Below are 18,702 nucleotides of genomic sequence, written 5' to 3'. Positions count from 1 at the left end.
TCCTGCGGCGATAAGCCAAGGAGGCCTGGGCCACTGCGTTAGCCCTGGCCGCCGCGCTAGCTCTGGCTGCCCGAGGGGCCGCCGACCTGGTCACCCTACTACGCAACCTAGGGATTGAAGCAAATCCACGGGCTGGTGGGAGAGGGCGCACACGGCTGCTGTTGGCCACCCCCGCCATCGCCGCCCCAGCCACCGCCACCGGTCTACTTGCCATTGCCCTTCTTGCGCCGTGGTTGGGAGCTTGATGGCACGGATGGAGAGCGGCAATTGGAGCCGTAGCCAAGGGAAGGCGTGGAGGCGACAAGGGCAGTGGATGCTGCAACCTTGGCCTCGTTCGCCAAACACAGCTCGTTCAGGGCGAGTTGATCGAGCGCCACGGCAAAGGTGATGTTCGGTGTGGCGGCGATGAAGTCCCCAGTGGTGTTGTAGCTGGGGTTGACGCCGCGGAGGAGGTTGAGGATGAGCGTGGAGTCAGCTACTGGCTTCCCGGCAGCGCGAAGGGCAGCGGCAGCTTGCTTCATCTTGTTGTCGTAGTCTTTAATGGACAGATCACCCTGAGTCATGGAGTGGAACTTGTGACTCAAGAAGATGGCGCGGGGAGCTTGGTTCGCCTGAAAGTGAGCTTTGATGGCGACCCATAGCTAGCGCACTGTCTGTTCGTCTTCCATGGTGAAGTCAAGGACAGATTCAGAGACGGAGCCATACAGCCAGCTGCGTACGCAGCAGTCTGCTTGATGCCAAGCAGCATCGAGGGGATTGGGAGGAGCAGTCCCGTTGATGTGCCGCAGGAGGTCGAACTTGCCACACATGGCCTTGAAGAAGGAGCTCCACTTGACGTAGTTGGAGGAACGAAGGTCCAACGTCATGGGGACGTGGGATTTACGGCGATGGTGGCGTAGGGGCTCACATCTGCCATGGAATCAACAGTTGCTGGAGAGAAGGCGCTAGTTATGGTGGGCATAAACAGAGAGAAACTGGTAAGGGAAGAAAAAGGGACAGCGTTGGTGGTGGTGGTACGCCTGGTGGGGAGGGGGAGAGGAGAGGGCGCCTGGCACAGCTGAGGAGAGGACACACGGCCGGCCTAGAGGAGGACCCGAACTCATGATACCATGTAGAGAGTTGGGCAATCACACACCACACCCTAGGAGGGAGGGGTCACCTTTCATATATAGTTGTATAAGGGGGAGCCGAGTATGCTTCAGTTACAGGAAGCCGAATAGGCTGCTGTTACAGGAATTTATTTCTAATACTAAAGTCACCCAAAGTTGGTTCACACATTAAGCTTTGTTTCCCTTACATGTAGGGCTGCTCACTAGGAGCAATTACTCTCCTCACTTACCCACATCATGAGGAGGATTTCCCAACATATCTCCCCCTCCAACTCATGAGGGGGGCATCATTATGCCCGCTACCTCGCTGCACACTTGCAACTTCTCCTTGGGTAGGATCTTTGGTCATCATATCCGCACCATTCAGGTTGGTATGGATCCTCTCAAGTTGTAGCAACTTGGAACTCAACACTTCTCGAATCCAATGGTACCGCACCTCAATGTTCTTGGTCCGAGAATGAAGGCTTGAATTCTTGGCAAGATGAATGGCACTTTGGTTGTAACAAAACAGATTGTACTTCTCTTGCTTATGACCCAACTCTTGCAATAAATGTTTCATCCATAACACTTCTTTGCAAGCTTCAGCTGCTGCTATATACTTAGCCTTAGTTGTTGATAAGTAAACACACTTTTGCAGCTTTGATTGCCATGGCACTGCTCCCCCTACAAATGTCATCAGATATCCCGATGTGGACTTCCTTGACTCCTTATCTCCAGCATAATCTGCATCTGTAAAGCCTTTCAATACAGGATCACCACTTCCAACGCATAAGCATAGTTTGGAAGTACCTCTGAGATATCTGAGAATCCATTTTATTGCTGCCCAATGTGCTTCTCCTAGATTGCTCATGAACCGGCTAACAACTCCAACTGCATAGGCAATATCCGGCCTAGTGCAAACCATGGCATACAATAAACTGCCTACAGCAGATTGGTAAGGTACTTTCTTCGTTACTTGTTTCTCCTTTTTGCTTGTAGGACATTGATTGATAACTTTTGGTGTCCTGCAAGTGGAGAGCAAATTGATTTTGTTTTTTGCATATTAAATCTTTCAAGTATCTTCTCAATATATCCTTCCTGTGAAAGCCAAAGCTTCTTCTTTGATCTATGACGGGAGATTTTCATGCCAAGTATTTATTTTGCCGGTTCTGAATCTTTCATGGCAAATGACTTGCCCAATGTCTTCTTCAGGAGAGCAATCCTCTTTGTGCTATTTCTTGCAATCAACATATCATCAACATAAAGCAAAAGGATAATGAAATCACCTTCGGCATACCTCTTCATAAAGACACATTGATTAGCTTGTGCTTTATGGTAACCAAGATCAGTCATAAAAGACTCAAATTTCTTATACCACTACCGAGGAGCTTGCTTCAAGCCATACAAGCTCTTGTTCAATTTGCAAACCAAGTGCTCTTTACCTGCAACCTCAAACCCTTCTGGTTGCAACATATAAATCTCCTCCTCAAGGTCACCATGCAAGAAAGTTGTCTTCACATCAAGTTGCTCAATTTCAAAATCCATTGTAGCAGCCATACCAAGAACAACTCGGATCGAACACATCTTGACCACAGGAGAGAATATCTCATCAAAGTCAATACTTTATTTTTGACCGAAGCCCTTCACAACCAATCTTGCCTTGTACCTTGGCTGTGAGCAATTTTCTTTAGTTTTCAATCTATACACCCACTTGTTTTTTAGTGCTTTCTTGCCCTTTGGTAGATTCACCAATTCATATGTATTGTTCTCATATAGGGAATTCATCTCATCCTATGTGGCTTCCAACCATTGGTCCTTGTGCTGATCAGACATAGCCTCCTCATAACATGAGGGCTCACCACCATCAGTCAACAACAAATACTCATGTGGTGGATACCTGGTAGAGGGCCGGTGAACTCTGCTAGTTCTCCTCAACTGCTCCTACTCCTGCTGTTGTCCTTCTTATGGAGTGTCATCAATTTCAGCGTCCTCATCAACTTCACCATCATTTTGGTCAGATGGCTGATCATCACCATGTTCTGGACTAGCATCTTCAATGCTGCTATCATCTCCCCTATGACTGTTATGCACAATTAGAGTAGGAACTGGATCCAAATCAGCAACTTGAGGTGTAGTGATTTGCTTCTTTGGCCTTATAATAGTCTCTATTGTCTCATCTTCAAAGAACACCACATCTCGGCTTCTCACAATTTTTTTCTCTTGTGCCACAATTCAATGCTGAAACTTGTCTCAACAACATTCACTTCTTACTTGCATAGCTTGTTCTCAGTCACATAAAGACATCCTTGTTTAGCTCCACGAGCCACTATCAAGGAACCCTTGGTGAGCTTCCACTTTCTTTCACCAATGACTACCAAGTCTAACATCATCGAGCTTTCCCACAGACATCAAATTCAGCCGAATATCAGGAACATGCCTCACATCATCAAGTATCAACTTGCAGCACATACTTATCTCAATACATACAGTGCTCTTGCCAACAATGGTTGACGAATCTCTATTTCCCATCCTCAAATAGCCAAAGTCATCACTGGTATAGGATGTCAAATACTTCCTGTGATATGTGAGATGGAAAGAGGCACCCGAGTCCACTACCCAACTTAAATCATCATCACGAACAGCACTGAAACAACTAGCATCTTCAATAATGAGATAGTCCTCACCAGCTGCAGTTAGTGCTGGATTTGTCTCACCTTTTTGCTCAGTTTTCTTGCCTTGTTTTGCTGCAAGCTCTCTTTCATAAAATCTGCACTGATTTCTTTTGTGGCCTTCCTTACCGCAATAGTAGAAAACAATAGTTGACTTTGGACGTGACTAAGATCTCCCCCTAGATTTGCTTCTGCCATGCTGAATTTTCACTTGACTTTGACCATGGCTTTCTTCTTTATTTTCAGCCACATATATATCAAAAGATGATGGCAAATTGTTGCCCTTTTCTTTCCTTCTGGTTTCCTCATTCAGCAGGTTGTTCTTCACCATCTCAAGAGTTAACTTACCATCTGGAGCTGAATTGCTAAGTCACACAACAAGCGTATTCCAGCTATCCGGCAATGAGCTCAACAATAGCAATGCTTGCACTTCATCATCAAGATTTATCTTCATAGCTAATAGCTAATTTATGTGGCCTTGGAACACATTCAAGTGTTCAATAACACTGCTGCCATCTCGGTACTCTAGCTTTGCAAGCCGCTTTATCATTGAGGCCTTGTTCATTGTTGTCTTTCGCTCATACATAGACTCCAACTTTTTCCACAACTTGAATGCATCCATATCATTAGCAACATGGTGGAAAATATTATGATTGATGTACAAATGAATCACACCTACTGCCTTCCGATTGAGTACTCTCCAATCTTCCTCCATGACTCCTATAAGAATTTTATCTCACAATTGGCTCATATAAATCCTTGCAATACAGCAAATCCTCCATCATGGGCTTCCATAGAGAGTAATTAGAAGCATCCAATTTGATCATACCACTTGACATGGCACTATCTTCCATGGCTAATGTGAGTCTTCACCTTCAACAGTAACTATGCCCTAATACCAGTTTATGTTAGGATAACCACACAACGGGAGTTGATAATCTCAGCAAGCACGGGATGTCAACCTATTCACGAAGTGCAACATATGCATCACACATATTTGGAGGAAATTGTAATAAGAATATATCAATAATTGCAACCAGATCTCATCACCAATTACAACTTGCAACTGCGAAACACATCAACTAGAGACACCAGATTTAACGTGGAAAACCTCAGGACCAAGCCAGCCAAATCTTCTTCCACTATATGCTTATGGGAATACAACAAGTTCTTTTTTAGATAGCACTAGAGGCTCACATACATCAAGATTTCACCATCTTGGACAGCAACAACAAGATTTGGGGCTACAAGCTAGGGTATGGAAGGGCATCACCAAAGAGTGGTGGAACAACATATTGGAGGCACCAAGGATGTGGATCTGAACCTTCACAATCTTGAGAACGAATCCCTCTTGCTCTCTCATAAGTTCTCCTCTACAATCTTCCTTCTTCTCCCTCTCTGTTCTTCTCCTTGTGGAGGCTGAACTTTGAAATTTTGTGAGTCTCTCTTCTCCCTTTCTGGATGCTTCTTTCCTTCTCTTATAAGGCAGCACACTTGGTCAAGTGCTAAAGTCACCTAAAGTTGGTCCACATCTTAGACTTTATTTCCCTTACATGTCGGTCTGCTCACTAAGAGCAATTAGTCTTCTCACTTGCCCACATCATGAGGAGGATTTCCCAACACTCCCCCTGCCCCCGGTCGTAGGCGTCGCCTGCCCTGTCCCTCTTCCGCTAATTCCAAAATGCATCTCCAGTTTTCCAAATTGCTTACAAATCAACATCTCAAACACACAATTTCAACATTTTGAATCCATTATTTCAACAATTTGATTACACTATTTCAACATTTTATTTAAAAATGTTGAAATAGTTTTTCTACAATGTTGAACTAGGTTGGATGAAATGTTAAATCGTGCATTCGAAAATGTTGAATACATATAAATGCAGTTAACCATTGTTCGAAATCAAATGTTGAATACAATTTCAAAATGTATGTTGTGAAAAAAGTTAGGGAAGAAAAAGTCAGAAATTTCCCGCAAGGAAACAGTGGAAAACGTTAATTGGGCTTTGCTCCGTGTTATTGGGCTTTAAAGTTCGTTAGTTAACTAGCTACCAGAAGTTGAATAGGAGCCCCCAGTTCATTCTGCTTGCGAATAGAGTACATGCTACACAGAGTTTTAGTGACTCAAACCCTCCTTTCTGATGGATACAAAAAACCAATGCCTAATGTGGTTAAGACTCATGTGCTTCTCTATAAGGTGACTGCAACCTCCCGGTTGCTCAGCAGGTCGAATCATGTGCCAGCGCATGGACACCCATCCTTCCTAGATAACTTACGCTCCTGCAATCGGGCCAGAAGGAGCCTCAAGCACGACCAAGTCCACTTCTGCACGCCTTTCTGCCGTCATTTGACTTCGTGGTGGCTTTCGCAATCCTCTTTTCCTTGTCCGTGAACTTATCACAGTTTCAAGCTCTTTTTTCCGACAGTGCCACTTTAATCATGGAGGAAAAGAGTTAGAGCTTCAGAGTAGTTTTGTGTCACGACTCACGACAAAAACAAATGGGAACGAAATAATATGGCGGCATATCTCAACAAAAAGGTGCGAGAAGGTAACTTTAAACACAATGTGCCTTGTGACAGGAAACAAGAAAATGTGTGGATAGAAGCTAACTTTGTTCTATTAATACCATCACTGACGGGAATGGACTTACCCAAAAAAACTAACAAAGATAACTGGTTCATAAAACAAGGTCTAATCAGCTAATCAGAAAATTATTTGACATCATTTCTTTTTCTGAAAAGGAGGTTAATAAAGAAAATTCAGAATCATGCTTACTAATTTCAAAAGAGAGATAACTGTGAAGCTAGAGAGCCTAGAAGTCGTACCAACATGACATATATGTGGCAAAGGATCAAACCCGGAACCCGCTTTGGGGGGGGGGGGGGGGGGGGGGGGGGGGGTGCTATGGCCATTACCTTTGTTAGCCTCTCCTTAACCTTTGGTCTTGCAGATACTACCACTCGTGTCAGCTGAGCATCCAATTTTTGTAGCAACAGCTTCTCAGGTTTCAACTTCTTTGTCCCTGCAGCCTGTACTTTCCTTGTCCCTGCTGCTTGAAACTTCTTAGCAGCTATTTTTGCCCTTGTTCCTGCTGCTTGCAGCTTTTTGGCAGCTATTTTTGCCACCGCCTTCTTAAGCTTCTTGATTGTCTGTTCCCTCTCTTTGTTCCACAGGTACATAGATATCATATCCAATTTAATCCTTTCATAGCTGTCCCAGTCAAGCTTATCTTGGCTGCAATCACCTCTCTTTGCTGCTTCGGCTATACTGTTTGACCATATTTGCATAACCTTCTGCTTTGATCTAACAGAAACTATTCGCCTCTCCCAGATCTTCTTCAATGAAGCGCTTATTTTATCTTTGCTCGCTTGTCTGAAATAAGATCAAGAACAGATACTCAGATAGTTTCAGAATTCTAAGAGCTACATCTGCATATACAGATCTACATAACAAAAACATGTCCATACCTATGTAGTTGACGATGCCCCAGCATTTTCTTCCTAACCTGGGTTCAGAAAACAAAGGGGGGAGAAGTTGAATTAAATTTCCCCAGATAGTTCACAATTCATAGCCAAGTAGCTCTTGGACTGATGCAAGAATGGCTAGGGAAATTTTCTTACATGACATCACCTTGGGATCTCTCAGAGCTTCAGTAGTCCTTAGACTGATGAGCTTCCTATGCTCTACAGGAGAGTGGCAAATTTCTCAGTGAAAAGAAAATGACATGATACAGCATCAAGCTGCAAAACTACTGGCACAAAGATTGCAGTGAAAGGTTGGTCATACCTTCACTCCATTTCCGGCCTTTTGTCCAGGGAACCTGCCCCTTGTTTGCAGCACCAATCTTCTGTCTTCTCTCGATTTCCTTCTTTGACAAACCAGTGGAGTAAGTAGCACCTTGTGGTTGGTGAGGTTGATGATCTTGCACCTTTTTCATGGAATATTGTGCACTTGAAACTGAGGACGAGTGCAAACAATGATGGGACCATTGGTCATCCATTCCATTGGCCAATTGTTCGCAAGCTAGTCCTTTCAGGGATGATTTGGGCAATACTAACTCCCGATATTGAATTATTTGCCTTGATTTCCGAAGTTCTTTCTGTGATAGAGTTGGCTTCACCAATGCACAACACTTGTGACAAGATATTGTTTTTCTTGAAGAACTGCTAGCACCACATTCAAAGCTCATCAGAACAAATGCCCTGCACACACAATTTGAGTCCATAACCAGAATTTAACTTGCAGTATACAGAATATTAACATAAAGATTGAAGAAGTGCTAATTAGTGAACAATGCTCCTTGTCTGTGCCCTTTGTTATGATTACGAGTGAAATGGTAACAGAGCACACAAAATTGAATCAGTGCCAAGATAAGCTTTGCCACAGTTCAATGAATTAACAAGTTTTTGCACTTGCAATCAAGATCAACAAAGCAGAATTTGAGAATTTATTCTAGCTACTGGTATTCGGTAGTATGATTGCAATCTATTCTGGATTGCATCTCAGTTCTTGTAATTTCTATACATTTTCCCTCATTGTGTGCTTATATGATATTATGGAAACATTAATATCGCAACTAAAATCAGTACAGTATCATCTCTAACATTTAGCAGCGTTATATTAGCAAGTTACTAAACTGCAGTTTGCACAATCTCCATATGCGTTATTGTCCGGCTGCCTAAAGCTACCTCCAGTGTCGTCTCGAGCAGGCTTGGCAAAAGCCTCGAGCTCCTCAGTCCTGACTGCCCCCGCGGTCAGGGAGTCGACCTACCATGTGCACTTTCTCGTCCCCTTCCTACCGTAGCCTAACCGCATTCCTCACTTGGTACACAATCCGACGCCTCCCGCGGACCACGGGAGCAAGCGAGATCCCCTCGAGAGGCGGTCATGGAGCCGCCACGCACTCCCCCCAACGGCCAGGGAATCGAGGTCTCCCCGGTGCATTCCATCCTCCCCTTCCCACAGTACCCTGCTAACCGTATTCCCCACCGCGCGCAGATAATGCCGATCGATTCGAACAATTCGAACACAGCATGTCCCAGGAAAATGCTCTGAAGTATAAAACACATCAGGTAGAACAAATACAAGAAAATGGCAATTGCTGGGAGCGTTACCTGGCACAGTGGACGGTGGCGGCCATGGTTTCGCGACCGCGCACCGTCGCCGGCTAGGACGACCACGAGAGGACGACGAGCAGCCGGCAGCGAGTGAACTGGCCAGCCAGGTGGGGTGGATTACCTACCTTATCCTGTGTTCGTTCGTGTCCAATTGGACTTCCCGGGCCTACTCGTTACGGCCCACGCAGCCCACGGGACGTAGGCTCCGTTTGGATATTTTAGCACCCGTTACATCGAAGGTTTGGATCTAATTAAGAGTATTAAATATATGTTAATTACAAAACTAATTGCACAGATGGAGTCTAATTCGCAAGACGAATCTATTAAGCCTAATTAGTCCATGATTTGACAATGTGGTGCTACAGTAACCATTTGCTAATGATGGATTAATTAGACTTAATAGATTCATCTCGCGAATTAGCATAGGGGTTCTACAATTAGTTTTATAATTAGCTCATGTTTAATCCTCCTAATTAGCATCTGAGCATCCGATATGACACTGCTAAAGTTTAGCACTAGTATCCATACACCCCCTTAGTGAAATGGAAATTGATAGGCCACTGGAAGAGATAATTCCTTATTTGATAGACAAATGACCCATTTCTTCCATTGTTCTCAAACAAATTTCCTTCCTTACTTGACATTGACTTCAACTTTCGTTCCCAAATTGACACGTTGGATTTTTGGATTTTCTGTTCGGTAAATATTAAATACCCTACGAAAAGACGATTTTGCCCCTGTGGACCCCACCACCCTTCTCCCTTCTCTCCTCCACTTCTCCCTCCGACCGCACCGAGTCCGAGTCCGCCACATCGCGCCGCTCGCTCGCCTCCGGTGACCTTTCCCCGACCAGCTCGGGTTTTGACTTGGACTGGTGCTGGGAGTCGCTACTGACGCTGGGCCTGTGGTGCGCGCCCACCACCGACGGCGCCAGAGGCGCGGACAGGTGCGCGCTCTCCTCCACCGCGCGCGGTAGGAGTGGAAGGAGAAGACACGGGCGGCGACTGAGCCTGCAGCGGATCCGCCCCCTCCGCTGCCACTGAACGGGGACGGCCAGCGCTTGCTCCAGAAGCTGCGGCCGCGGGAGGTGGCGGTGGCGGAGAGACAGGAAGCGCCAGGGAGGGGACGCCATGGACGCGGCCTCCACGGTGAGGCTGCGCTCGAAGCCGAAGGAGTAGGAGCGCTTGAGCAAAAAGTCCCTTGCAACACCGAGCTTGTCCGGGCTGGCCGGCGATCTCGTGCACGGCGGCGCCGGCGCTGGTTGCTCTGTCGGAAGGGAGTGGCGGGACCAGGTGGAAGAAGAAGAGGTCGTCGAGGCTGGGCCGCACCCTCCGCGCCCTGCGGTGGAGCGGCGAGGGCACGGGCAGCGGGAGCGCGACGACGACGCGACAAAGCGGGCAGGATGCCGTGCGTGGAGCCAGACGTTGATGCAGTCAGCGTGGAACGCGTGCGCGCTGTGCGGAGCTCATCGCCGTCCGTGAACTCGAGGAGGCACACTCCCCCTGACCTCCCGCCGCCCGCCGCCGCCGCTGCGAACGGCTCTTGTGCTGGACCTAGACCGGTACCCGGCGCCAATGCCACATAGGGGGAAGGGGCCGAGCGGACGTCGCAAGAGCGCGACGCGGGGGAGGGTGCAGGCGTCGGAGGCGAGCGAGCGGCACGGCGCGGCACGGTGGATTTGGACTCGGTGCGGTTGGAGGGAGAAGGGGAGGAGAGAAGGGTGGTGGGGCTCACAGGGACAAAATCGTCTTTTCGTATAGTATTTAATGTTTTCTGGACGAAAAATCTAACATAATGTCAATTTAGGAACAAAAGTTGAAGTCAATATCAAATAAGGAAGGAAAAAAAATTAAGGACTAAGGAAGGAACGGGTCATTCGTGTGATGTCAAATAAGGAATTATCTCTCTTCAATGAATGAAGCAGAAATGGTAAAAAAAAGTCCAATAAAAGAACAAATGCACCAGCCGGGAATCGAACCCGGGTACAAATGATCTCTCTTCAATGAATGAAGCAGAAATGGTAAAAAAAAAAAGTCCAATAAAATAACAAATGCACCAGCCGGGAATCGAACCCGGGTCTGTACCGTGGCAGGGTACTATTCTACCACTAGACCACTGGTGCTTGTGATGTTCGGCTAGATTTCACTTTTGTTATTGTAAGCTTTGGAAAACAGAACAAACAGTAGAGGCAAGGCAACTGTGGCCCTCACTTTTTCTATCTAGATTCTAAGTGACAATGGGTCTCCCTCTTCAGTTCCCCCTTCTTGTTCCTTCATCCTTCATGGTTCCTGCCGTTGCTGCCATTGCACATCATCGCCGTAAGGTTAGGGTGTTGAAGGATATGCAGACTTGGAGAGAGGTCGTTGGGTGACAGCTTGCGCGGTCTGAGGATGATTCGAGTTCTTATCCAAGCAAATGCCCAAGAATCTGGGTAAGTTTCAGCTCTATCACACTTCAGTACCATGCTTTGTCAAGAGAAATTGCAAATTCAGCATATGCCGATTCTTTTTCCTAAATTGTTTGGGAGAGAGCCTGCCAATCTGCTCCTTTGTGCACTGATCGCAGCCTTCAACAAAGCATGATACTTCACCGCCCTGAGGGCAACGGTCACCTTCTGTCAATTTGCATCTGTAAACACTAAACACCACCAGGTTTCAGTATTCCATCTAATGAAATCTCAAAGCACAGCGCGAGTCTCTTCCTCCGTGACCTTTCACACCTCGGCATCCACAATGATGGGATTGGTAAGCCTCAACGGCTTAAGTGGACCTAGCACTTGATCAAACAGATCTACTCCCTCTATTCCAAATTGTAGGTCGTTTTAGCTTTTCTAGGTGCATAGTTTATGCTATGCACTTAGATATAGTGTATGCCTAGATACATAATAATATCTATGAATCTAGAAAAGTCAAAACGACCTACAATTTGTAACGGAGGGAGTACTTCAGAACATGTTAGCATTGACACTTGATACTTTGTTTGGCTTTAAAAGTGCGTGTACTCGGATCCACAGTTCTGTCAAGCTTTTTCTGTTTCTGAGTCTCTTATATGTTCAGGAAGCTTTTGATGTCGTGTGAAACTAAGAGCTCTGCAGTGATGAGAGCATTTCAGTAATGTGAAATGTGGTTTCATGGATCCGAGGCCTCAATGGAATTCCTTTTTTATTAGCAAGATCAGACGAGAACTACGTTACATATAACCACTCCTTGCCAGTCACACGACAAAAACATATACCAATAAAGTAGGGCAATGACACAAAAGACACCTGGAAGTGAGCACTGAAGAGAACGAGGAGCATGAAGCATTACAAAGCTATCCAACCGAATTTCCCTCTATTTTGTAAAACACTCTCAACCAAAGCCATTGCGCATACGCAAATACTCTTATTTTAGCGAGATCGGTTGAGGCCAAGCATTGAGCTGAGCCACTTCCAGAGATCGTCCATTTCTTCAGGGATGGTATAGTGGCCCAACCTGCATCATAAGAACTTGTTTAATTGAACTATGCAGAGGAGAAAGTTTGAAATTCTCAGGTGTAGTGTTTGCAGATCTGTACCCATTGTAGGGCTTGAAACTCAGATACGAGAATCCTGAGGACCTCAGAATCTCAGCTGATCTCTCGCCATTCCTGTAGGTGACAACCTCATCCACTGCAAGAACTTAGAATTCAGAACATGTTGGCTAGTAATATGTACTGAATTTTTGGGTTACTTGAATCAAAAGCATTGTTACCTCTTCCATGGCAAAGCAGGATGGGCAAGGACGCAGCTCTTCTTGTAGAAATGTGTGAGCTCTCCATCTTGCCTCTCAGGGTCCTAAAATAAAATATAAAAAAACATTAGGATTCAGGAACAGCTAAAAAACAGTAGCAAGTGCTTGACAAAGATGATCTCTGCAAGGTTAGACCTTGAGCAAGGGAGCCAGCCACTCAAACTGATGACTGCATTGAGTGTGATTGGATAGGGGATTCCACTTGTGAATTTGCCATGAGCATAGCATGCTGCGGAATGGAGGGCCACGGCGGCGCCCATGCTGAAACCACCAATCCCAAGCTTCACTGCACTCACGTGTTCTGAACATTAATAAAATGAAGAGTAGAGAGCACCTCTAAAAAAAGTAGAGAGCAATTATTTCATCCAATTATGTAAATCTGCACATGTCCTGATAAATACATTTACTACTTATCAGCTTATGATTTATCAATCAGAAAACAATATTATGAGGCCTAGCGTTTTTCAATCAGAAAACGATATTACGAGGCCTAGCGTTTTTTCAAGGATCAGATGATATGATCCTGGGATTAGTACCATCAGATGGCTCAGAAGACAGCAGGTTTGCAATGTGTGCAGCTGAAGCATCCAGTCCCTCAGTGTCATCACGGCCATCTATTGATGTGTCCTCAACATCGAACCCTGTTTCAGTTCCCAAAGTCATCAAACATTTTTTTCAGGCTTCAGGGTTTAGAGAAACCATAATACTCTTATGTTTCAGAGTTCAGAGTATGTAGGCCAGTTCTTTGATAAGTTCCATGAAAGAAACTCACATGCAGTGCAAGGGAATCCACCAAAAGCAGCGACAGGACGGGTTGCTGCTGTGGGACATATCCACTTGATCTACATGAACATAAGCTTCAAAGTAAATAAACTTTGTTGCAGTAAGAACAGCTGCCCAACCTACTGAGCAAAATAAGTCACACTGTTCTGATTTTCAGAAGACCATTACAAATGCTGAAACTGTTGCATGATGGTTCGGGAATAAGACAAGGTGTATGTGTATCCACATCTATTGATGTGTGCTTCAAGTACAAGGCATAGATGCTTACATTTGGCAGAGGAAGAGAATCCAGGAGCTGGGACCAGCTGAAAAAAAATGCAGAATGATTATAAGAAGGAAAAGGAAATCAATCAGTTCACTGTATCAGGAAAAGCATTGGAGCAGCAACTGGTAAAGGTATTCCATTCCAGGTCATCTCAAATTCTGTAGATTGCACCACACTATATAAGCATCACGTGTTGTCTGAAAGTACCAGCAACACAAAAGATGTGTAGAGTGGAGAAAAGAACATCTGGGACTAAAGATTGACAAACAAAACACTTAAGAGGAATAATTCAGTACTGAACCAAAATTTTCCACAGCAAGTTGAGGAGGTAACCTTCATTTCTTAGATTATCTGGAGAGATTAAACAATCAATAAATAATAAAAATGTTACGCACAAGCATCTCAGGTGCTGATGTCTGCTTTTCCTTGTGGTATCAGAAAATTAAGAGTAAGTGGGTAAAGAACATCTGAAGCTAGCTGGACTAATATACAAACTTGGAAAAGACTCCTGAAATGTCTTACCAAACTAAAAGTAATATTCAGGCTTGCTATCAGCTGATTTTTTTTCCAAAGTTCATTGTAGCCGATAGAAAGTCTGATATTGAATGACAAGGCTAAGATGCTGCAATTTAGTCCCTTGTCATAAACTATGGTGTTCTTTACATGGTTTGTGCAGAAAGGGAACTATAAATTAGGAATAACTTTTAATTATGCAAATGTGTATGCTATTAGCCCACCTTTTGTATTATTAGCTCACATCAAGAAGTATTTGACAATCCTATTCATTCTGAATGGAAAGCGAGAAAGCATTATTAGTGTCTTTTATAGCACAAAAGGTGGTTAGGTGTGCAATAGGTGCGAGAAAATTATGTACTTTGAGCAAAGCAATACTAGGAATATATGCATGCACGGAGAGACAAAAAGGAGGCCACTTGAATCATTTCTAGCAAAAGGAATAAAGTTTTCGCATTGACACTGTGCAAAAATCTAGTTCTCTCCTCTTTGCTTGATCGACAAGTGTAGTTTCTTGCATCCATACGACAGTTGCACGAGATAGCATGCATGAAAAACAGCAGTAGGTATGAGCCTAGCAATAAGCTGGTACCTTGCACCATTGTCACCTAGGCCATGGAGCCACACAATGGTGGCTAGGTGCCTTCCCTTTGGCCTCACCACATATGTCCTCCCGTAGTCGACTCTCCTACCACTTCGTCCACCTGAATGATCGATCATTCATGTAGGATAATGTGTTGGCATCAATGGTAGATCAGAGCGTCAAGCTAATGGAGAAACGAACCAGACAGTTTACCAGAAGAGCTGCTGCCGTAATAGCTCATTGTGTGTTCTCTTCTAAAGTTCTGCAACTAGTGCACTGTGTGCTGAATACTGATGCTTCTGAGCTCTGGTACTCCTTGAAGTCTGAAGGTTTGGAATTGTGAAGTGCGCATCCCCAGTTGGCCTGTATTTATAGTGAAAGCTATGAGAGGGGAATATATGTCGAAAAATTCCTTGAATCTGCAGGGCATGGCAGTGTGCACTTTCACACCTTGCTCTGCAAGCTGTCATAGAGGAGAGTCTGGATTCTGGAAATCTTATGGCAGGAGAAGGATAAAAAGATTAAAGGCTTTTGCTCTACAGTGAAGCATCCTGCACGCAGAGAGTTGCACACAGAGATACATAGTGAGGGTGGCAGTGGCACTTGGTCATTTCATGAAAATGCATTTGGCACACAGGTTAGTAAGATGCATATTTGGAAGTGGAGAAGGAACCTAATATAAAAAATGTCCTCTTCTCCTTTCTCGATTTTGCAGTCACCAAACATCTGCATGGAGTATTAATGCGCACTGTCTTCTGCCCACAAATCCACGGCAGCTCCTTATCTGACAAACTCAAAACAAATTTGTAAGGAATAAACACAAGTCAACTTATTTTCTAGTCGTGAAGCTTTTCTTTTGACATCATTGCTACAGTTTTAGTTGGATGAAACTGTAGAAGTTCTTTGCTGGAAGCATTACCCACCCACAGGCCCACAGAAAATCACTCGGGTGGCAGAATTTCACGTGGAAAACAATATTGAAAGAATTTTATACTGTAACTTGCAATTGATATACAACAGGATACAGTAAAGAGCTCAGAAAGGATGATTATATAGCAAGACATCTATCGAGTCTCAGTGCCAAATCAGCATGGATATGGGAACCAAATCAGGCAGAAATGCAAGTCCACTTGCAGCATATACGTGGTTACACTCTTCATGATGATACATGTACTAACAGAAGCACACCAAGATGAGAGCTTAACATGAAGTACTTTTACTACAATGAAAATAACTGCAAAATTATTATCTTTAATTAACTCCAAGGTTCTGTAACGAAGAAACATATGCACACCATCTGACTCTTTCTAGCTCTCAATTGGTCAATATTGCAAAACGCTAACTTTTTTTCGGACTATAAAAACTCTCAAACTTAATTTCATTTTTGTGGAAAAACTAGATCTTGTTAAAAATAATTGGCACTTTGAAGACATTTTACTCAACAAGACAACATTTTTTTCTCCCTCTTGAGGTATTTTCTATTCTACTCTAGGTTTTCTTGCCGGGAAAGTTGTTAACCTTTGCAAATATTCCTGTTGCTTTAGGAAATGGAGAGCAGATGATTCTTTCCCCACAATGCAAATTTAAGAGGTGATTAGAACACAAAAAGTTAAAATAAACTTATATCCATGAAAACTTCAGTAAATTTTTTCCAGGGAAAATTGATAACCTGGTAGAGCAAATGATGAAAAGAAAATGGTTCGATCTTTTCTTTTTGTGTGTGTGCGTGCGCCAGCCCCACTACAAACAGCAAGAATCACATTCCATTCCCTTTTTCATTTCCTAATGATTGGGATGGGCAATGTGGGAGGCAGTTCAAGCCAAAATATGTGAGCTATGTGTGATTTTTGTCCCTACATTAGCATCGGAGGATTGAGTTTACATCGAGCTAAATGGAGCTACTTCATGAGACAGGTTCACCAGCCACCTGATCTAGCTTTTTTCACAATAGAAATTATAGGCATTATTGTGTTATGCCCTAGTACTAGAAGCCTGCATATTCCTCCCTATGCATATTGTTCCCCCTCCATGTTGCACATGTTCCTATGAAAAGTGATTTTCTATAAAGTCAGAAAAAAGGTCCTCAAAAGGGAACATGGACAAAATATCAGATTTGTCGTTACTCAAAACCTAAAAGCATACAGTTAGGGAAGATACGAAGATAGGAAAATTGTAAATCCTTTAAACGTTTCCTACTCCGTGCTTAATAGAGATTTACATATTAGCAGGCTTAACACAAATTATGTACACCTTTCAGAGGGAATAATTGCGAGTGCAGTTTCTTTGCAAGCAAGTTTCTTATTGCATATGCAGTTAGGTACAGTTTCCATATTCAGCTCCCACTAAGGCCAGATCACTGAATAAATTTTAAAGTAAAGAATACTCACTGTAAGAACAAGTCCACATCAAGGCTCAACAGAAGTCAACTTCCAAAATGCAAGAGCGAATGTGTGGCCGCTATTATCCGAGGAATTATGCCTTTGGAAGTAAATGAGGGGGAATTATGCATGCTCCTTGTTGCATGGCTCGATCTCTCCAAAAATTCTGAAGTAACATCTCTTTCTCCACTTTCTATTCCATACAGTTACTTATTCATGTAAATTCAATTTCTTTATTGTCCACGTTGTTCTTCCATTTTGTCTTCATTCTAGGACTTCTGGAAAGTTTATGGAAAAGATAATAAATGCAAAGTAATGTTACATTCAGCGTAGTGCAGAATTTATCCTGTGATCAACATACATCAGATAAACCAAAACAAAGGAAAGTCATTCAGCTGGGGATTTGAGGTCGTGAGATGGACCGCCATAATCTGTTGGCGATAGTAGGGAAATACTGAAAGTTACAGGCTTACAGCACGTGTATGGGCCCATGAAATATACACTCAAATATTATAACCTTTTGAGTCAAATTTTCTTTTGCGATACGAGTCAACTATAACCTGACTCTCATAGTAAAGCCTAAACAAACTTTGTCAAAGCTCCATAAATTTTCAACAGTGTTAACTGCTAACTATAGCGTTGTATTCTCACCAGAAAAGGAAAAGAGAAACTATAACATGATCCAAACTGGCAGTTGGTGGAACGTGACTAATGAGTGATCATGTAGCCTTGTGGGTAGGTATGTGTTACCACAACTTGGCAATAGCAATAGTGCTGATTCTGGGTGCATTGCACCAGCAGAAGATAGAATAGAATAGAATAGAATATTTATATTATCATTGAGCAATTACTTCCTATTCTGTAATGTTCACAGGAACTATATGTGGTGTGGTGCATATATCCATGAGTATGACAAGTTCAGCATCCAAATAAAAGGGGAACTCATCACGTTTCCAACTTGAGCCTCTACTGTAAACTTAGTGATCTCAACTGATGGCTCCTTCATGTTGGGATGAAACAATTGGGCTCAGATTGCAGCCCAAGCTGAAAGGGAATACATCACCTTTCACATCATTCAATCAATAAAGATGTGCAATGCAAGATGCTGAAGCAATGTCATGTCTTCTAGACACACTGCTTTCCAGGCAGGAAATTCCAGCTATTTGCTGTGACTCTGAAAGGCTGAATCCGTAATGCGAAAAAAAAACGAAAAGTCGTTAAGGGTGGAAGAATCAAAGACATTATCTTTTTGATGTGGTCTATATATGCTACGTAGAGTTACTAGAGTGTAGAATGCCAATGTATAGATGTCAAGGTCAAGCAGTGCAGAGAAGAGCATCGAACAGTTGAGATTTGGCAAGAAACCACATTTCCTTCTCCGTGGAAGTTACCCTGGCAAAGATTCTGTTTAGCTTCTCCCCGAGGGATTAAATGGATGGGAGTATGGGACGTGCATGTCACTGTCTTCGGGGTTGCAGGTATCGGACAATTGATTCGTAATGATATTGTTCATTTCGAAATGCAAGCAAAAGAAT

The 18,702-nt window shown here is 43.7% G+C and overlaps 4 protein-coding genes and 1 non-coding gene across 6 annotated transcripts; all 5 read right to left on the bottom strand.

Annotated features, from left to right (window-relative positions):
* Positions 1-203: 203 nt before the first annotated feature.
* Positions 204-866, bottom strand: LOC117848998 (uncharacterized). Its single transcript, XM_034730612.1, has 2 exons — positions 651-866; positions 204-554 (listed from the first exon to the last, which is right to left on the bottom strand). Exons 1-2 carry the CDS (start codon positions 864-866, stop codon positions 204-206), a joined length of 567 nt encoding a protein of 188 aa, XP_034586503.1.
* Positions 867-3,050: 2,184 nt separating this feature from the next.
* LOC140222143 (uncharacterized) lies at positions 3,051-4,611 on the bottom strand. The gene is given in 3 exon segments (XM_072292344.1): positions 3,051-3,168; positions 4,342-4,496; positions 4,498-4,611. Coding segments are annotated over 3 exon segments (387 nt in total).
* A 1,204-nt stretch (positions 4,612-5,815) lies between these two features.
* On the bottom strand, positions 5,816-9,030 carry LOC117850786 (uncharacterized). The gene is made up of 6 exons (XM_034732653.2): positions 8,873-9,030; positions 7,545-7,960; positions 7,389-7,441; positions 7,226-7,263; positions 6,674-7,130; positions 5,816-6,188 (listed from the first exon to the last, which is right to left on the bottom strand). The coding sequence occupies exons 1-6, from the start codon at positions 8,896-8,898 to the stop codon at positions 6,030-6,032; spliced, it is 1,149 nt and encodes a 382-aa protein (XP_034588544.1). The 5' UTR covers positions 8,899-9,030; the 3' UTR covers positions 5,816-6,029.
* A 1,896-nt stretch (positions 9,031-10,926) lies between these two features.
* TRNAG-GCC (transfer RNA glycine (anticodon GCC)) lies at positions 10,927-10,997 on the bottom strand. The gene has a single exon. It is a non-coding gene; the product is annotated as a tRNA-Gly (tRNA).
* A 1,022-nt stretch (positions 10,998-12,019) lies between these two features.
* LOC117847505 (uncharacterized) lies at positions 12,020-15,149 on the bottom strand. 2 transcript variants are annotated; one of them, XM_034728720.2, is made up of 9 exons: positions 15,003-15,149; positions 14,799-14,910; positions 13,697-13,733; positions 13,418-13,487; positions 13,182-13,286; positions 12,781-12,931; positions 12,607-12,689; positions 12,431-12,524; positions 12,020-12,348 (listed from the first exon to the last, which is right to left on the bottom strand). In XM_034728720.2, exons 1-9 carry the CDS (start codon positions 15,028-15,030, stop codon positions 12,264-12,266), a joined length of 765 nt encoding a protein of 254 aa, XP_034584611.1. In that variant the 5' UTR covers positions 15,031-15,149; the 3' UTR covers positions 12,020-12,263. The 2 variants fall into 2 exon arrangements, with proteins under 2 accessions (XP_034584611.1, XP_034584609.1); XM_034728718.2 differs by having other exon boundaries at positions 14,991-15,134.
* Positions 15,150-18,702: the final 3,553 nt, after the last annotated feature.

Source organism: Setaria viridis, chromosome 3 (assembly GCF_005286985.2).
Source record: "Setaria viridis chromosome 3, Setaria_viridis_v4.0, whole genome shotgun sequence".
NCBI lineage: Eukaryota > Viridiplantae > Streptophyta > Magnoliopsida > Poales > Poaceae > Setaria > Setaria viridis.
Note: the sequence above shows the minus strand (reverse complement) of the source record. Positions and strands in the feature narration are given on the sequence as shown.